We start from the raw sequence: 19,490 nt of genomic DNA, 5'->3' as shown, positions 1-19,490 counted from the left end.
ACAACATGAAACAGCACAACAATTTCTACCCCAATCCCTGTTTGAGGCGCGGAGAACATACAGCGCGAGAAACGCGCTGCCTCTGATGAGCAGGGAAAAGACCCGGTGTTGAACGGTGGTTTTTGCGGAGGCAAGAGAGCCGTCTCAAGTTGGGTCGGGTCTGGAAGGGGGTCAAGCGTGGGGACGTGTAACCGGTCAGGACACGTTTCGGTGACTTCGTCAGCTCTTAATTAATTATAATGCTGCAGTGCTGGCTTTATTTGTCTGAATTATTTATAGCTAGCTAGGTAATTTCTGTAATGAATTATAAAGGATTATTATTATTTTTTTACAAAATTGTTGTTGTCATCTCTCTAATTAAATGGTAGCATAGTAGCATAAGATGCAAAGAGTCACTGACCCAGTCCAGTTGCAAGGACTGTTACGAATTGATTATGGCGGATTGCCTCATGGAAGGAACTCGGCAGACTGCCTCTCTCTGAGAGACTGCCTCTCTCTCCCCCTTCGGGGGCCTTTTGCAGCGGGCTGGCGGGCCCGGCCTCCCTTGCAAGGAGCTGTGTCCCAGCAGCCACCGGACTACTACGGGTCAATGAGGCCGGGGCTCCGTCTGGGACAGGAGTCGGGGGGGGCAGGCCGCGTACCCCGGGGGTCCCTGGGGGCGACTGCTCCCGGCTCGCCCGCTGTTCCCCGCCCCCCGTTCTGAAGCTCTTCCCAGTCCGACCTCGGGCGTAAGGAGCCAATCCGGAGTTGCTGCGGACCGCCCATGGCGCAGGGCCAGGCAAAGCTGCGCTTCCACCCCTCGCCTCCAGCCTGGGAAGGGAAAGGAAGGCTGCTTCCCGGGGGCTGAGTGGAGGCAGCCGGGCGCGTGCCGGCAGAGAGGGCTACACGTGCCAGAGTCGGCACGCGTGCCATAGGTTCGCCAACACGGTTCTAAGGAGAGTCATCAGAATCTATGCTGAAAATGTGGTGCCTCTACCATAAAAAACAGCCCCACCAGAGCCATGGAAATATTTCCTAGAGAGTATAATGTAGCCAACCAAGCCCCGTGGCACAGAGTCATAAACTGCAGTTCTGCAGTCCAAGCTCTGCTCATGACCTGAGTTCAATCCTGACAGAAGTCAGTTTCAGGTAGCCGGCTCAAGGTTGACTCAGCCTTCCATCCTTCTGAGGTCGTTAAAATGAGTACCCAGTTTGCTGGGGGTAAAGGGAAGATGACTGGGGAAAGCACTGGCAAACCACCCCATAAACAAAGTCTGCCTAGTAAACGTCAGGATGTGATGTCACCCCATGGGTCAGGAATGACCCAGTGTTTGCAAAGGGGACCTTTACCTTGTACCTTATAATGAAGCCAATTTTTTTCGGATTCCCGAAAAAAAATATTGCATACCGGTATGGGATTTGAGAATGTTTCAGAATCCTGGGGAAAATTGCCTCCAATATACGCAGATCCGAATTTACCATTTTTTTTGCACACCCCTATGAGCTATGAATGTCCATAGATTGTTACACACTTAGATACACTTGGGACTATTTCACAAGAGTTTGGAAGATTTTTTTACTGATCTATATGCCTCAAAAGTGGTTGAGAAACAGAAACTTGTAAATGTGTAAGGCAGATGTATATACCACAGGTCTCTGAAGCTCAGTTGGTTAGGCAGACCAATTGAAGAGGAGGAAATTAAACTAATAATAAATTTTTTAAAGATTGGAGTAACTGAAAAGTATATTTTAAGGACAAATCCCCATATTTGAGTATCTTCAATTGAGACATGGTATACTGCGGTTATGAAGGACTATGAATGTATTTCGGCCTTTAACTGGTATTGAGAAAATAAGCAGAGTCATCCTAAAGGGCTTTAGGAAAACATGCATCCAGGTTTCAGGAGGATGGTGAGTCAAAGTGGAAAAGTAAAACTGGGTCAGAAATTGATCTAGGTCTGCACATCTCACTAAAGGAATGGGAGAAAGCATTTTATAGCGTTTTTAAAAAGGGTAAAGGTAGTCCCCCTGTGCAAGCACTGGGTCATTACTGACCCATGGGGAGACGTCACAACCCAATGTTTACTAGGCAGTCTATGTTTACGGGGTGGTTTGCCATTGCCTTCCCTAGTCGTCTGCACTTTACCCCCAGTAAGCTGGGTACTCATTTTACCGATCTTGGAAAGATGGAAAGCTGAAAGTATCATTAAATGTTGGGATCAGAGAGAATTGCTTAAAAATGCTTTATTGTTGGTATTTGACCCCTGCAAGATTGACCAGAGTCTCAGGAGGTCCAGAAATTTGTTGAAAGAGTAGGAAGGCAATGGTGGATCTTCCCAGTTGTTAAAAAAAACAGCAACGCTAGAATAATGCTCAAAAAGAAATTGAAGTTATTTTGCAACATGCATTTAATTGTCCACTGAAGATCTACTCATTAAATGACTGCCCAACTAGTCTGAATTTGCCTCAAAAGTAATATTTTATCACAATTGGTTATAGCAGTGGGAATAGCATTGGCACAGAAATGGAAGGACCAATTGGCCATCTTTGGGACTGTGGTAACTATTAAGGGTTTCCTCAAGCTTATGAGTTAAGAGACCCGTGGTGCAGAGTGGTAAGCTGCAGTACTGCAGTCCAAGCTCTACTCATGACCTGAGTTCAATCCCAATGGAAGTTGGTTTCAGGTAGCCGGCTCGAGGTTGACTCAGCCTTCCATCCTTCCGAGGTCGAGGACCCAGCTTGCTGGGGGTAATGGGAAGATGACTGGGGAAGGCACAGGCAAACCACCCCGTAAACAAAAGTCTGCCTAGTAAACGTCGGGATGTGATGTCACCCCATGGGTCAGGAATGACCTGGTGCACAGGGGACCTTTACCTTTTTACAAGCTTATGAGAGTCATTGCAAACATGGTAACATGAAGTATGGTTCACATGAACAACAAACAAGATATCATTGTGCAGGTTCATGTGGACCTGGAAAGGTTGGTCTGCTGCTCAATTTGCCAATATTTGGAAATTATTTTGTTAGGGTTCTTAATTAATACTGCTACCATTCAGAGGGATAGGATCGTTGGTCATGGCTTATTGAAAGGTAAGATCAGTCACACACATGCACGAAAGAAACAAAGTCGTTTGTCTTAGTAAAAACAATCTTTACTAGCTAAACTTAAAGGGTAGGATTCACTGGGAGGTAAAACAAATAATCCTTTCTACATTGCTAAGTTTCCTATCCTTGCCAGATGCTTCTGGCAGGTGCTAAGCTTACACATGAGTAATTTTGTCTGGCCCACGAATGATGTTATAAATATCCAAATGGCCTTTGGCAGAAAAAAGGTTCCCCACCCCTGGCATATGTGATGTCATGAGCCTATAGCTGTATAATTGTAATGTTTCTCTTTTTGGATTGAATAAAATAAAGTATGTATACTTCAGCGAGATTTCTAGCTGAATGACTAATTCATTCTTCAATCATTTTAACAGCCTGCATTAGAAGCATGAACTACATGAGAAGAATGAACTGAAACTTGAAATTTTTAAAAATTGTTCATTCTTCAGTCATTTTAACAGCCTGCATGAGGAGCTATAGTGAACTATAACTTGAACAAGCAGTGACTATTCAAGAATTTAGGTGCCTGTAATTTTTGTTCCTTAGGAGATGATCTCGGCTATTGAGATCAGGCCTCATAACAATAATGTAGCATTTGGGAAGAAAGATGCAACCCAGGAGGCCAGCCCCAGAAGCCAAGATGGAGAAGACCTCCACGGCCACCATGGACTTCCCTTTAGTGCTCAGGTAGGTGGGCACGAAGGAGATCCACACGCTGCAGAAGACCAGCATGCTGAAGGTGATAAATTTGGCTTCATTAAAGCTGTCGGGCAGTTTCCTGGCTAGGAAAGCCACCACGAAGCTGACCAGGGCCAGAAATGCCATGTAGCCCAGGACTATGTAAAACATGACGACTGACCCTTCATTACATTCCATTATGATCTCCTTGGCCAAGGAATGGAAGTCCAAGTTGGGGAATGGGGGAGAGGTTCCTAGCCAAATGCCACAGATGACAGCTTGAAGGAGGGGACACGCCAGGACAATGGTGTTTACCACTTGTCTCCCCAACATGTCTCTGGCCATGTTTCCTGGCTTAGTGGCCATGAAGGCCAGAACCACTGTGATGGTTTTTGCCAAGATGGTAGAAATGGCAACAGAGAGGATGACAGTGAAAGCAGTTTGTCTCAGAAGGCAGGTGACCTTTGTAGTGTGACCAATGAATAGGAAGGAGCAGAGGAAGCAGAGCAAGAGTGAGATGAGGAGGACGTAGGTGAGTTCTCTGTTGTTGGCTTTGACGATTGGTGTGTCTTGATGTTTAATGATGGTTGTCAGGACTGCAGCTGTGATCAGAAAAAGCAAGAGAGCAAGAGAAGCCAAAACAATCCCTAAAATCTCTTGATAGGAAAGGAAGTTGATGCTCTTGGAGAAGCAGTGGTCTTTGTTCTTGTTTGGATATTGATCTTCTGGGCATGGGACACACCGATCAGCATCTGGAACCAACAACCTCAAATGAATTATCTGTAGCACAATGCAAATAATGGTGTGTAGCGTTCAGTTAAGCCTACATCCATGCAGATGGAATGATACAGTGTCCAGCTAGTGGTTCCCTTGCTATATGTCAAAAGTGAAAGTGGATTACAACTCTCTCAGAGGTGGGTCACAAGGCCAGGGGAGAGGAATAGGAACAGAGAATCTGGGATAGGACACTCGATGGCAAAATTGAGTTTCCTGCTGCATAATGATCAAAATGTTTGTGAAATATAGCCTGTTTTGCAATAATGCTATATATACTGATAAATACTAAACATGCAGCCGTCACCAGTAGAGTCATTGGAAGGCCTCAACCTGCCACCAATTATGATGGATCTTCTTTTGTTTTTCATTGTTTTTCCTTTCCTCACCACCACCACTATCACTTCAGAGACTTATGACTTGTCTGGTGTTTTTTTGTTTTCTGTCCCACACTTAAGATGGTTGAGGGATCCACCAAAGAAATCGCTTTCTTTATAAAAGTCAGACTATACGACACAAGAGTGGCTAATTGAAATAAAAACTCAAAATTGTTTTATTTGCCTCTTTTGGAGGATACGGAAAAGTCAGATTAGCAAGTAGATTTCAGAAAAATAAACCTAGCAGATAACAAGACAACGGAATGAGGAAACTTCAGATGTTTACAAACAATAAATATTTTGTGACCTGGATGTATCTGATGCAGTTCGCTAACATGTGTTGATACTTTTTGATTGGTACTGAGATAGATTTCACTTGGCAGTCACTACTAAATTGAATAAGCATAAGCGTCTTGAAACAATAATTCTTAAATTGGAGGAGTTAGGAACAAATGCACAATTTCCCTCCAGTTTTCTTCCTTAATAACTGGTGAGGGATCACTTTATTTAATTAGGATCTTATTTCCCTTAGGACTGGTTAGGGATCAATTTCTTTACTTAACAACTATTTCCCTAAGAACTGGTTAGGGATCACTCTCTTTACTTAAAAGCCATTTTCCCTAGGGAAGGACACTCAAATCACTCCCCACATACACACACACACACACACACACACACACACTTCGTGATCCTAAACAAATGCATTCCTCTCACTCCAGCTGCCAGCAGTTGCTCTTAGGGAGAGGTGGAACCTAGCCTCTCCATCACAGAAACATAGAATAGAAACTGCTTCAGTATTAATTTATGAGAAATTCCTGCATTCTAACTTGAAAAGGAGGGATGTAGCTTGAAGTTACCTTGCAAGGGGGTTCCAAAGAAAGGGCACCCCACGTAGAAATGGATCCCATATCAAAATCTTTGAGAAACACCAGTGTCAATCTAAGGGTGCAAATTCCCTTCGGTGTCCCTCTGTTTCTACTCCTGCAATGTATCTGATAAGAATGGAGGCTGAAATTCTACATAAAAAGTGTCTGACAAAGATGAAAAGTTTTCAAAATTCATAGCCGAGAGGCTCAAATAAAACATAACAGGAACAAAGTCTAGAACAGATTATCCAGATTATATCCCAAAACTGAATGCAGTGAATAAAAGAGGAAATCTCTCAAAGTTTATACTAGACAATGAGTGTTTTCATTATACACACTATGGGTGGTTATTGGTGGTGGTTTCAGGGCTGGGCTTTCCATGGGCCCCCAGAAGGAAGCTGTAGCTCCTTATTTGACATATACATTATAATCTAAAAGGCAGACACACATTCTTATTAAAAGGCAGACACACATGCTTATTAAATTTGCAGATGATACTAAATTGGGAGGGGTAGCAAATATGGTAGAAGACAGAGCCAAGATGCAGGATGATCTTGACAGGCTGGAGAAGTGGGCTAGAACTAATAAAATGCGCTTCAACAAAGACAAATGTAAAGTTCTGCATTTAGGTAGGAAAAATCAAATGCATAATTATAGGATGGGGGAGACTTGTTTGAGCAGTAGTGTGTGTGAAAAAGATCTTGGGGTCTTAGTAGACCAAACACTGAACATGAGTCAGAAATGTGATGCGGTAACTAAAAAGGCAAATGCAGTCTTGGGCTGCATCAACAGAAGTATAGTGTCCAGATCATGCGAAGTGATGGTATCGCTTTACTCTGCTCTGGCTACACCTCAACTAGAGTACTGTGTTCAGTTTTGGGCACCATAATTTTAAAAAGATGTAGACAAGCTGGAACGTGTTCAGAGGAGGGCAACAAAAATGGTGAGGGGTCTGGAGACCAAGTCCTATGAGGAAAGGTTGAAGGAGCTGGGTATGTTTAGCCTGAAGAGGAGAAGACTGAGAGGGGATATGATAACCATGTTCAAGTACTTGAGGGGCTGCCATATAGAGGGTAGTGCCAAGTTGTTTTCTGTTGCCCAAGAAGGTCGGACCAGAACAAACGGGTTGAAATTAAATCAAAGTTTCCATCTAGACATTAGGAAGAAATTTCTAACAATTAGAGCTGTTCCTCAGTGGAACAGGCTTCCTCGGGAGGTGGTGAGCTCTCCTTCCCTGGAGGTTTTTAAGAAGAGGTTAGATGGCCATCTGTCAGCAATGCTGATTCTGTGACCTTAGGCAGATGATGAGAAGGAGGGCATCTTGGACATCTTCTGGTCACTAGGGGTGGTGGGGAGGTAGTTGTGAATTTCTTGCATTGTGCAGGGGGGTTGGACTTGATGGCCCTGGTGGTCCCTTCCAACTCTTTGATTCTATGATTCATAACTCCGGAGTTTAAACCTAACTGATGTTTAGACCCCTTGCAATCCACTCAGTGTCCAGCAATTTGCCTTTTTAACATGGAGTTTCGTTGAGGTACCTGTATGGTTAGAAATCGTCCCTTCCGGACAAAGTTCGCATTCATAACAACAAGGCGGCTGTTGTTCTATAACTTTTTTGCTGGAACCGGGTGAGCAGCTCTCTACACACCTGGAAGAAGGCAGGTCCTAAGAGGAAGAAAGAAGAACTGGTGACATTTTCCAATTGAGTGGGGCTGCTTCCACACCCCGATGATTCTCCACAGAGCTCTCATTGCTGCTGCAACAGAGCATCCACACAGTAGTTTTCCCGACAATTATCTTGACTCAGCCCCCTGAGGACACCTCCCCTCCCTCCCCACCCTGCCGCAGTCCTTTTTGGGTTTGTTTGTTTTTTAAAATGGCAATTGCTATAAGATTATAATGTTATACCAATATATTAAATGCCATTATTTTAAAAACCTTCAAGTTGTGGTGAAATATAGGAGGAGCGGAGGTTTTGTTACCAAGCCGATCTCAAACGTTGGAGATTGACCACACCAAAAATCTGGAGTAAGGTCGGCATGTGGAACAGCCCAAGGACAGGATATAGAGAATGTATTTCTCCTGATAGGAAGAAAGTAGATTCTTTTGAAATGTGGTTTTGGAGGAGAGTGTTACGGATACCCTGGACTGCTAAAAACACAAAGTGGGTTTTAGATCAAATCAAGCCTGAACTGACCCTAGAAGCTAAAATGACTAACTGAGGCTGACATACTTTGGTCACATTATGAGAAGACGAGTCATTGGAAAAGACAATCATGCTAGGAAAAGTTGAAGGCAGCAGGAAAAGAGGAAGGCCCAACAAGAGATGGATTGACTAAATAAAAGAAGCCACAGCCCTCAATTTGCAAGATCTGAGCAAGGTTGTTAAGGATAGGACACTTTGGAGGACATTGATTCATAGGGTCGCCATGAGTCGGAAACGACTTGCTGGCACTTAACACACACACATACACACATATTTCTCCTGTGCGGAACTGTGCAGAACTGGCTGTTAATCTGTTTCCAGAAACAGTTCTAAGTGCTGGTTCTCAACTTTAAGGCCCTAAATGACCTGAGGCTGGGGTACTTGAAAGACTACCTCCCGCATACAGTCCAGCTACCAGTTAAGATGTTCCTCACAAGTCCTGCTTTCTGTGCCCCACCTTTAGAGGTGAGGCTGCTCCCACCAACTAAAACAGTACCTTTCCCCTTGAGGCTCATTTGGCATCTACCCTACTCTCTCTACTCTCCTCAGTGGGATACCCTACTCTCTATTATGCACCAGCCCAAGATATTTCCTTTTACCCAGTCTTGTAATTTATTAGAATATAAACTTTTGCACTGTCTTTGTACTCTGGCTGGGCAATTAGTAGATTATTTTTCGATAAATAATATAAATCACTTTAATATATAATATATAATAATATTTAACAGTCATAAATATTATATTTAATATTTAATAAGTTAATAACTTATATGTTCTTTATGCTTTTATATGTAAGCCACCCTGAGCAGGCTCTCTCTCAAGAGGTATCGTGGAAATCTGAATGAATAAATGGACACCTGAGGCAAGTAAAATAGCACCAATGTGAGCAAAAGTGAGCACCTAACCCATCCATACAACATGCAAACCTCTTTTGATGGAGATCCCTCTGAAGCAATCATATCAAACCAGGTTTGGAAAAGGCAGAAGCGAACCTGGGGAAAACCTGGGTCATGGACAATTAGCAGACAACATTCCAAAACATTCCAGTTTTGGTGCCAAGCTGGTATCAACCCTCCATGTGGAAGCAACCTGGTCTGTTTCCACAAGGAGACAATTTTCAGTCTAGCTGGGCAATGGGATACTCCCCGTCTCCTAGGGCTGCCGACAATTTACTAGCTGGATATCTCCTGCTATTACAACTGATCGGCAGCCGATAGAGATCAGTTTACTTGGAGAAAATGGCCACTTTGGCAATAGGACTGTATGGCATTGAAGTCCCTCCCCTCCACAAACCCTGTCCTCTTCAGTCTCCAACCCCAAAATCTCCAGGTGTTTCTCAAGCTGGAGCTGTCAACCCTACACAAATGGCTGTTGAGCGAGTGAGTGAAACATAGCCCAACCGTGAGGCTGGGACAGATGTCTGTCCTGTAAATGGAATCTAATACTCCCAAGGGTTCCACCAGCAACTTTCTCTACCATGACCCAAGAATATTGACTTCTTCTCTACCTGGGTAGCCCAAACAATCACATCGGTGTTAATGATGAAATTTTGGCCAGGGGGAGCCCTAGGATCCATCCTTCCAACTTTCACCAGAGCTGAAGATTGATTTGGGAAGAAGGACAAGTTCAGAATATCATAGCCAGCTGAACTCTCATCATTTCCAGCGAAGAACACTTCCTCTCCAGCAGTGTTGTTGAAGTGGGTGTTCCTCAAGGCAGCAAGAATCTGAAACGAAAGAGATCCTTAGAAAATGGGGTAACTGGTTATGACCATTAGGGGCCTGGTCCTCCAGACATACTTAGGGTTGCCAAATCCAGGTTGGGAAATACCTGGAGATTTTGGGAACTGAGCCTGAGGAGGGTGGGGTTTGGGGAAGGGAGGGACTTCAATGCCATAGATTCCAATTGCCAAAGCAGCCATTTTCTCCAGGGGAACTGATCTCTATTGGCTGGAGATTGTAATAGTGGGAGATCTTCAGCCACCACCTGGAGGTTGACAACCCTACACATACTGCCTGTGCCACCACAGGAGGAGACAATGGTTGTTTTAGTAATGGAAAAGCCAAGGATGCATTCAGTGGGTACTAATGGGTAGGTTATCTCTCCCTCTCCCCCTCTCCCCCTCTCTCCCTCTCCCCCTCTCCCCCTCTCTCCCCCCCCCCCTCTCTCTCTCTCTCTCTCTCTCTCTCTCTCTCATAGAGAAACCCATAGAGATCAGTTTGCCTGGCCACTTTGGCAATTGGGGTGGAGCCTGAGGAGATCCGGGTTTGGAGAGGGGGGACTTCAATGCCATAGAGTCCAATTGCCAGAGAGACCATTTGCTTCAATAGACCATTTTCTCCAGTTGTAATAGCGGGAGATCTCCAGCTACCACCTGGATGTTATTATTACAAAATTATCAGCACATATGACTAAGACAAGTGCTTTTCAATACAGTTATATTCTATAAGCATATAACATACAAACTTGCAATCTACAATTGCTCATGCATTCTGTGATGCCAGTTGCTTATGCACAATTATCAAACATGCAGTGTTTTGCATACATGAAATTCAATATTCCATCAAAACAGATATTGCACCATTTGATTCTGTCTATTGCAGTCACGATGACAATGGAATCCAAGGTTTAAACAGAGGTGGGCTTCCGGTATTGTCCCATTTCGCTTTGCTCCTTCATCAGTCTTGGAAATTCATTATGCCAGTTGAATAGGTGCTCTTTCTCTGTTCCGTTTAACACTCCAAGGCAGGCAACCCATTGTCTTTAATGGGTTTCAGCCCATCAGCTACCACCTGGAGGTTGGCAACCCTAGGCTGGGCCCTGGTTAGTACTTGACTAGGAGATTTGTGTGTGTGTCTAATCGATCTTAATTGCCAGGTCCCTCTTCGCTACTGGTGGGAGATTTTTGGGGCGGAGCCTGAGATGGGCAGGGTTTGGGTAGGGGAGGGACTTTAGTGGGGTATTATGCAATAGAGTCCACCTTCCAAGGTGGCCCTTTTCTCCAGGTGAACTGATCTCTGTTGCCTGGAGATCAGTTGTAATCCCAAAAGATCTCCAGCCACCACCTGGAGCTTGGCAACCCCAGTTCCACCAGGCAGGAGCCAGAGCTGAGAAGGCCCTGGCCTTGGTCGAAGATAGCTGGACACTTTTGGGGCCAGGGACCACCAGAAAGTTGTTACCTGCTGAGCGTAATGATCTTTGGGGGGCATTTTTTGGGCAGAAAGAGGAGACTGCCTCTCTTAGAAGAACAGGGAACCTGGGTGGTCTCAAGCATTGAACAAAGAAGTAGTTATAACAGGAACTTATGCTATTTTCTCCTCACAAGGAAAACAATCTTGTGGCAGGTGTTCCTTAATCTTCTCTATGACTGAAGAAATGGCAAGCCATGAAAGGCAATACATGAACACATGAAGCTGCCTTATACTGAATCAGTCCATCAGACCGGCAGTGGCTCTCCAGAGACACAGACAGAGGTTTTTCACATCACCTACTTGCCTAGTCCCTTTAACTGGAGATGCCAGGGATTGAACCTGGGACCTTCTGCACGCCAAGCAGATGCTCTACCACTGAGCCACAGCCCCTTCGAAGCAACACCAGGTTGCTTAGTTTCTTTTGGATGGGTCAGTAGCACTGACATTTCTTTGGTGACAAGCAGCCAGCCCCTGTGGGCTGTCCATTCCTCGACACAAGAGCCGCATTTCAGAGGGAGGATGTTACCTGCCATGGCTGGACATCCAGAAGCCTCTTCCCATTCCCCACCACTGCACGTCTTGATCCAAATGTGTACATGACATGAAGCGCATGCGCCACGGAATAGACGGCATTGTAGACATTATAGCTGTGGCCGGTCATGCTCATTTCAAATAGGGAAGGTGCCAGGTCCTCTATATTCTCCTTCCCTGTACAGTTCTTAAGGCCTGCAGGAAAATCACCTGGTTTTCTAAATCTACATGTAAATACAATTTTCCACCACTCTTTAAGGAAGACATATCCCTGGGGCTGGTGTGGATCTAAAGTCTGGAGGAAACTGCGGAATCCTGGCACATCACTTGTGTGGCCTCTGAAGGACAGGGCACCGTGGAAGGACTCTACAGCCCCCCACTGGAAGAAGTATCCCACTGCAGCAAATTCCCACTGGCTTGTCACAATCCAGACCTTTCCAAGTGAGGTTCCAGTCTTTTCCTTGTATACAAAAAGAGGCATGATTAAATTACGTATGACATTTGAGTCACTATAGACAACCACAACTGTAGCCTGACTCTGCAAGACAGGTAAAGCGAGCTCCAAAGACCATATGATATGTGTATAGAATATTTTGATTTCAGACTCAATCCTGTCAATGAACTCAACGCAGATGTTGTTCTGGTCAAGCATTGGTATCAGGGCCTGGATGAAGTTTTCACCACTGTCATCATCTGGAGCGACAATCCCAATCCAGTCCCAGTGGAAATGAAGAAGTAAGCGGATTAGCCCGAAATACTGTGGCACTTCGCTGGGGTCAATCCGGTAGAAGGAAGGAAAGACGGTGCTCTCTCTCAGAACAGGGATGAATGAGGCGTAACCGAGCTGGTGGAGGGAAGGAAGACTTTTCAGTTGGAAATAGGGTTGCCAACCTCCAGGTGGTTATACAAAAATATAAGTACGCGCTCAAATGCAAGAAGTTTTTTTTATTAGCAACCAATAACATACAACATTTGGTGAAAGACAATTCCTAAACTACACGGCGTCCACTGTGTCAAAGCGCCTGTGTTGCGCGAGTTGGTATTTAATGAACGGTTCATGCATTGTTCATGTTATTACAAGCAAATGCTCCTTAAGCTATTCTTCTGTTTAAGTGGCGTTTTGTATTGTTGTAAATATTGTAAATAGTGTATATAAACAGTAAACAGTACCTTTATTGGCATTACAGTAAATAGTGTATATAATAGAATAGATAGTTTAGGAATTGTCTTTCACCAAATGTTGTATGTTATTGGTTGCTGATTAAAAAAACTTCTTGCATTTGAGTAGGTACTTATATTTTTGTATAACTAACAGTTTAATACGTTGATATATTTGATTGTGTAACCTCCAGGTGGTGGCTGGAGATCTCCCGCTATTACAACGGATCCCCTAAATGTCCATGCCGCTCCCCAGGGTTGCCAGCTCTGGGTTGGGAAATACCTGGAGATTTTAGAGGTGGAGAGTGAAGAGGGTGGGGTTTGGGGAGGGGAGGGACTTCAATGGGGTATAATGCAATAGAATCTGCCTTCCAAAGCAGACATTTTCTCCAGGTGGACTGATCTCTGTCGCCCAGAGATCAATTGTAATAGTAGGAGATCTCTAGCCACCACCTGGAGGATTAAAGGGAACAACAGCATGTGGGCTCTATATTAATAAAACTTCAACTGAACACAGAGCCAGGATCAGGGCCTGGATTAAAGAGGCTTCAGTAGTAGAACATTATATTTACCATGGCCACACAGATCAAGACCTTAGATTTTTTGTCCTCTGGCAGTTCCGTCCCAAACCTTTTCAGGCTTAAGACATTAAGAAGATTCTCTTGAGACACAAAATGACGTTCGTATTTCTTTTTAAGACCTTAATTCCAAGTGGGTTAAACACGGAGTTTGACCTGTCTTGTTTTGTTTGAGCCTTGACATTATGTATTATTTGTTTGATGTTGCTTATGTTATTTATGTTGTTGTTAATGTGGTATGATCATAATACCCGGGGGTATGACTTTAATACCTTTTGTATATTATAGTTACTGATATACTATACAAGACCTTTGGTGTATGGTTTATACTTCAGTTGAAGTTTTATTAATATAGAGCCCACAGGCTGTTGTTCCCTTTAGTCTTTACTAGTTCAGCATAGGTTTTTTGTTCCCTTTACCACCTGGAGGATGGCAACCCTGCTGCTCTCCGATCACACACTTCTCTCCCCAGAAGAATCCCCATACCTGTGGGATCTTGAAGAGGCCCAAGAGGAAGGCCATCTGCAGAGAGATTCTGGAGTTAAGGCTTCCAATGACTGACAGCAGCTCTTCCTTTCTGTTACATCTGTAGTTGGGGACCATTTGACCCCGCGCTGAGAGAAATGCCAGGCCAGCCTGGTAGGTCATTTTTTCAAAGTAGGTGTCCTCCAAAATGCGGAAGCCCAGCGTGACGTTGGGGAGGAGTGCCGGATCCTTGTTGATCTCGTTGATGGCGAATTCGAGGGCCAGGATCTGCTGGAAGTTTTTGGGCACTTGCCTGCAATAAAAGGCACGTAGTAAGGGGGAATGACAGAACAGGAGGTGTAACAAAAAGGCCTTCTGGATCTCTCTCACCCCACCCTGGTTTGAGTGGGGGGGGCTTCAGTTTTGTGTCTTCAGGTTTTCCCTCATTCATAAGATCAGTTAGGTTATTTTGATGCTTGCTCAAAACTGGTTTTCAAATGGTGACTTAAAGAATGCATCTGCCTGGTCCCAAGTCCAATGCAAAAGTAGAAATTCCACCCCCTCCTGCTCATTATGCATAGCTAGCTGCCTCTGTCCCTTTCCATGGTTTGCAAACTCCCAGGTGTCAGGTGTTGCTTTGCACTGTTGCAAAGGTGTTGCATTGTGTGCTTGTGTTGCTTTGCAGTTGTATTGCTTTGCAAATTTTTTCACACCTGCCCCGCCCTTACTCTCAGCTGTTTGTCGGGGCTGGGAGCTTTGTGCGTGGGCTGCAAGCTCTGCTGGAGATACACATTAAGGGTGGGGGGACCCCTTTCGGGGCCCATATCTCAGCCCCCCCTGACCCAATCTTTACAAAACTTGGGGGGGTCTTTCAAGAAGCGTCCTTTGAAGCTCCTCTGAAAGTTTGGGGCCTTTACCCCCAAAAATGCCCCCCCAGAGCCACGGAAAGGCGCGGTTGTGTTTTTAATGGCTTTATTCAGCCGAATTTTTTTCCGAACTTTGAATTCCTGCCGAATTGCACGGACCCGAAGCGGGGGAGTTCGGACTTCGGCATATCCTGAATCTAAACGGGCCGAATTCAGCCGAATCCGAACTATACCGAATTTTTTTAAATTCAACAGCCCTATACAGCCCCCATCCACTGTATAATAGGATACAATAAGTTTCCTTTTTTTTAACATCTGGATTTTTCTGCAAGATGATATGCCAAATTAAGACATACCTCTCCTTTATTTTAACAAAGCAATTCTGCATCTCCGGAGAGGTTTCCAACTTCCAATGTCTCTTAAAAATCCATTCAAAACTATCAAATCCATTCAAAACTTGATATTTTCTGAAGACCACTGAGGTGTAATTCAACCTCATGGTCTCTGCCCAGAGTGGATCTCCACTAGTCATTCCCCAATATAGCAACTGTAATATTATTTTCTAAAATGTGTTAGCTCATTCGTATGACCTCCACATATATAAAAAGATCTGTCCACATATAAAAAAAAATCTGCCCAGGGAGATTTTCAAAACCAACATATACCAGCAAAGTCACTAGATAGATAGATAGATAGATAGATAGATAGATAGATAGATAGATAGATAGATAGATTTAGTTTGATAGATAGGTTATTAGATAGATAGATAGATAGATAGATAGATAGATAGATAGATAGATAGATAGATAGATAGATAGATAGTTTATTTATGGCCCTTGGCCAGATAAAACAAAATACGTGGACTAAAATAGTCTTACAGACAAAAAAATAGTAAAAATAATAAAATAAATAACATCCAAGCTACATCTGCCATTTGGACTAGGAGTCTATGGCATTGAATTTTCATTGCTGCCACACAAAAATTTGCTACCAGAGAAGTGATTGAAGGATTATCTCCTTGTAGGAGCTTTTCGATCTTTTCTCTTTCCCTGTCGAGTCCCATTCTCAGTATGAGGGGCTCAATAAACTTAGAGTGAGGTATTGTGTAAAAGTTACAGTTCAGGAGAACATGTTCAGTGGTTTCTAAATCCCCAGATTTACAGGGGCAGAGTCTCTCTGCCCTGGGTATCTTCTTAAATTTCCCCTCTAACATAGCAGAAGGTAAGGCTGCGCATCTAACCAAGGTAAAAGCCCTCTTATATTTGTTTATCTCTAAATAACGGAGATATGCTGCTGGTGCAAGGATAAATTTGGAGTGGGGGAGCCATAAATAGGGGCACTCTTGATAAATCTGCTTGTCGCTCGATATCTTTAACCCTTTGGTTTATGGTTGACTTAGCTTGATCCCACCCTAACTGAAGTAGTGCTAGGGGGGGTAAAACCCAGGTTATTTAGTTTGTCTTCAATGGCTATTATCCACTTTGACCTAAAGGTGTCACAAAGAATCAGTGGAAGAAGACTCTTAGGGTTGAAATGTATTTTTAGCCAGAGATAAAGCGAGGAGAAGACAACCCTTACCTCTACCTTCATCTTGCCACTTTCTAGGCAAAGTCACTATATTTCAAAGGCACTGTATAATGAACATCCACTTCCATGGCATTAGATACAACTGATAATCCATCCTCATTAAACTTTTCTTCAAAAGAAGACATACAAAGAAATCCATTTGGATATACTGTAAGTAGTTTTAGAAATCATCACAATCTCACAGCCAAGATGCTCGTTCCATGCATTTGATTTCTCCCTTAGCTTTATTCTCAACATCCAGTAATATGCCATGTAACCTAGAGAAGACAATTTTGTCTTCTTGAAATACATTTTTTTAAAAAACCTCATAAGTCCCCCTCAGAGACTTCCCATCCCATTACAGCATTTTTAGGACAGAAACCTCTTCATCTGGAAATGTAAACTGAAATCTAGAAATTATTAGCTATGGAGAGAGAATGAAAAGACTAATAACTAAATTGTCCTAGTCATAAACTCTGTATCTATCAGATTTCTTTCTCAGTAAAAAGGAATTCCAATAAAAGACTGTTCAATACCAATGTCAAAAAAAATCTGTTTTATCTGCAACCTACCTAACAATCCATATCAATTTCAGTGCTTCCTAACTTTATACTTTAATATGTACAGTTAAGTTCAGTTCTTTATTATTATAGTCCACGACCAGTAGGTATATAAAGGAAGCATTAAATACCAAAAGAATAAAATTTATATAAAGATGATTTTGATAAACACAGGATAGTCCTAATAGCTAAAACTACACATATCTGTCAGCAATTTAACACTTCGACATTCTACTGGGCAAATACTAGAGATTGACACTTTATACTTTAACATTTGGGATTTCCATCCTGTCATGACTCCACTTATCTCGAGCAGTAACTTGATTTCCTCTGGGTGTCCAGATAAAAGTATTCAACAAACTTTGCTGTTCTTTTAGTTTTGTCTGGAATCACTACGTGTAAATTAGATTGTGTGTGTGTGTGTGTAAAGTGCAGTCAAATCATTTCCGACTCATGGCGACTCTATGAATCAATGTCCTCCAAAGTGTCCTATCCTTAACAGCCTTGCTCAGATCTTGCAAAGTGAGGGCCGTGGCTTCCTTTATAGAGTCAATCCATCTCTTGTTGGGTCTTAGATTATAGATTATAACTAACAGAAATTTGGGCAATATCATCATTTCCACCTCATTTTCATGTCCTAGTCCTTTCCAGATTCTTGTCCCTGAGCTTGAACTCTTGGTCAGCTCTGTCTCCATGGAACCTATCAGTGTCTAACACTAGATTCATCCATTTGCTGCCTAACCCAGATGTCTGTTTCTAGAAGTGCCAGTGGAATTTGCTCTCATGACTAAAAGCCACCAACCCAGAGCCCGACTCCTGGCAAAACTTACTGTCCAGTATACCGGTTGCTAGGAGGTTTTTCAAAGGACGCACGTATCACCACGGTGTTGAGGTGGGGCAAAATCCCACTGACAATGAGGTCTCCTGGCCGGTGATATTCTTCTTGCAGCTGAAAGGGTCTGGCCAAGAGGCACTGGGTCACACTCAGTGTTCTGTGCATAGCCTGAGGCAGCCAAGAGAAAAGCAGCACCCACACCAGCACCATCATGAAGAAATCTTCCCTCCCAGATCAGCAGCCAAATTACTGCAAGGAACCTGAAGCACATCAAGACTGTTGACTTTCAGATGGTTGGAAGAAAGCATATGATGTCAAGGTGCTCATGGCCCATCCCAACCCACTTGGAAGCAGAAATTGCATATTTATGGACTTTGTTATGAGCTTGTGGGGTAGAAAACCTCAGGGGTTCAGCAAAAATGACTGTGATTGTTATAATTTCAGAGGACAGAAATAATCTCAGCTGAGTGGCTCTGGGTTCCCTTTGCACCTCAACTGGAAGAAAACATGTTTGCATGACTCCCTGCTTCTTCACAGGGCAGACAAACTTTGGGAGTTGACCTTAGCTGCCAGGTTCTGAACTTGAGCCTGTGCAAAGCTGAGCACTGAAATCCAAATGGGAGTTCAATCTTCAACCAAAGTTAGTTGCGTCTAGTGTAATGGCTGAGCCACAGGAGGACTTGGGTATGGTCAATAGGGTTGCCAACCTCCAAGAAGTGGCTGGAGATCTATTCCAACTGATCTCCAGGTGACAGAGATCAGTTCCCCTGGTGAAAATGGCCACCGTGGAAGGTGGAGTCTATGGCATTATACCCCATTAAAGCCCCTCCCTTCCCCAAACCCCACCATCCTCAGGCTCCACCCTACCAAATCTCCAGGTATTTCCCAACCTGGAACTGGGAACCCTAATGGTCGAGTTGAATATCAGTGTAATACCAACAGCTAGTTAGGAACCAGAGAGCCAGAGTGGTGTAGTGGTTAAGGGTGGCGGACTCTAATCTGGATACATGGGTTCGATTCTGAGCTCCTCCACATAAAGCCTGCTGAGTGACCCGGGGCCAGCCGCTAGGGTTGCCAACCTCCAGGTACTGGGACAGGGGACTTGATGGCAAGATTGAGTTTCCTGCTCCATAATGATCAAAATGTCTTTGAAATATAGCCAGTTGTTTAACAATGCTACATATTTATAAATACTAAACATGCAACATAAGAAGAAGAAGAGTTGGGTTTAATACGCTGATGTTCTCAACCTTTTAAGGAAAATCAAACTAGTTTACAATCTCCTTCCCTTCCTCTCCTTACAACATACACCTTGTGAGATAAGCGGCGCAGCGGGCTCTGCTGAAGGGGGGCGGGCTGCCCTTTAAACTCATCTGAGCCTCCCAGCTGGGAGGCACAGATGAGTTTAAATGACAGCCGCGCCTCTCCAGCGGGCTCCGCTGAAGGGAGGCGGGCTGTCATTTAAACTCATGTGTGCCTCCCGGCCGGGAGGCGCAGATCAGTTTAAAGGGCAGCCCGCCCCCCTTCAGCGGGCTCCCCTGAAGGGGGGGGCGAATTGGCCGAATTTATTCGCGAACTCCCGAACTCGCTGAATTCGGCCCCCCCGGTTGCCCGCCAGATTTGAGTACGGATCCGTCCGAACTGAAAATCACCGAATCAGGGGAAATTCGGTTGATTTTCAGTTCGGACCGAACCGAATTGACAGCCCTAGTTGTATCCCTCTTCACCAAGGTTCCAGTAAAAGACACAATCTCA

At 44.0% G+C, this 19,490-nt stretch overlaps 1 protein-coding gene across 1 annotated transcript in view; it reads right to left on the bottom strand.

The window, feature by feature from the left end:
- Nucleotides 1-3,594: 3,594 nt before the first annotated feature.
- Nucleotides 3,595-19,490, bottom strand: part of LOC130473143 (vomeronasal type-2 receptor 26-like) — a 37,065-nt gene continuing 21,169 nt past the window's right edge. Inside the window, exons 4-8 of the mRNA XM_056844672.1 lie at nucleotides 17,731-17,903; nucleotides 13,930-14,221; nucleotides 12,313-12,551; nucleotides 7,318-7,427; nucleotides 3,595-4,514 (exon numbers count right to left, since the gene is read on the bottom strand). Coding sequence (XP_056700650.1) covers nucleotides 3,595-4,514; nucleotides 7,318-7,427; nucleotides 12,313-12,551; nucleotides 13,930-14,221; nucleotides 17,731-17,903 — 1,734 coding nt within the window. The remainder of the gene's footprint in view (nucleotides 4,515-7,317; nucleotides 7,428-12,312; nucleotides 12,552-13,929; nucleotides 14,222-17,730; nucleotides 17,904-19,490) is intronic.

This window comes from Euleptes europaea, chromosome 2 (assembly GCF_029931775.1).
Source record: "Euleptes europaea isolate rEulEur1 chromosome 2, rEulEur1.hap1, whole genome shotgun sequence".
Taxonomy (NCBI): domain Eukaryota; kingdom Metazoa; phylum Chordata; class Lepidosauria; order Squamata; family Sphaerodactylidae; genus Euleptes; species Euleptes europaea.
The sequence above is the reverse complement of the archived record's forward strand: the minus strand, read 5'-3'. Positions and strand labels throughout refer to the sequence as shown.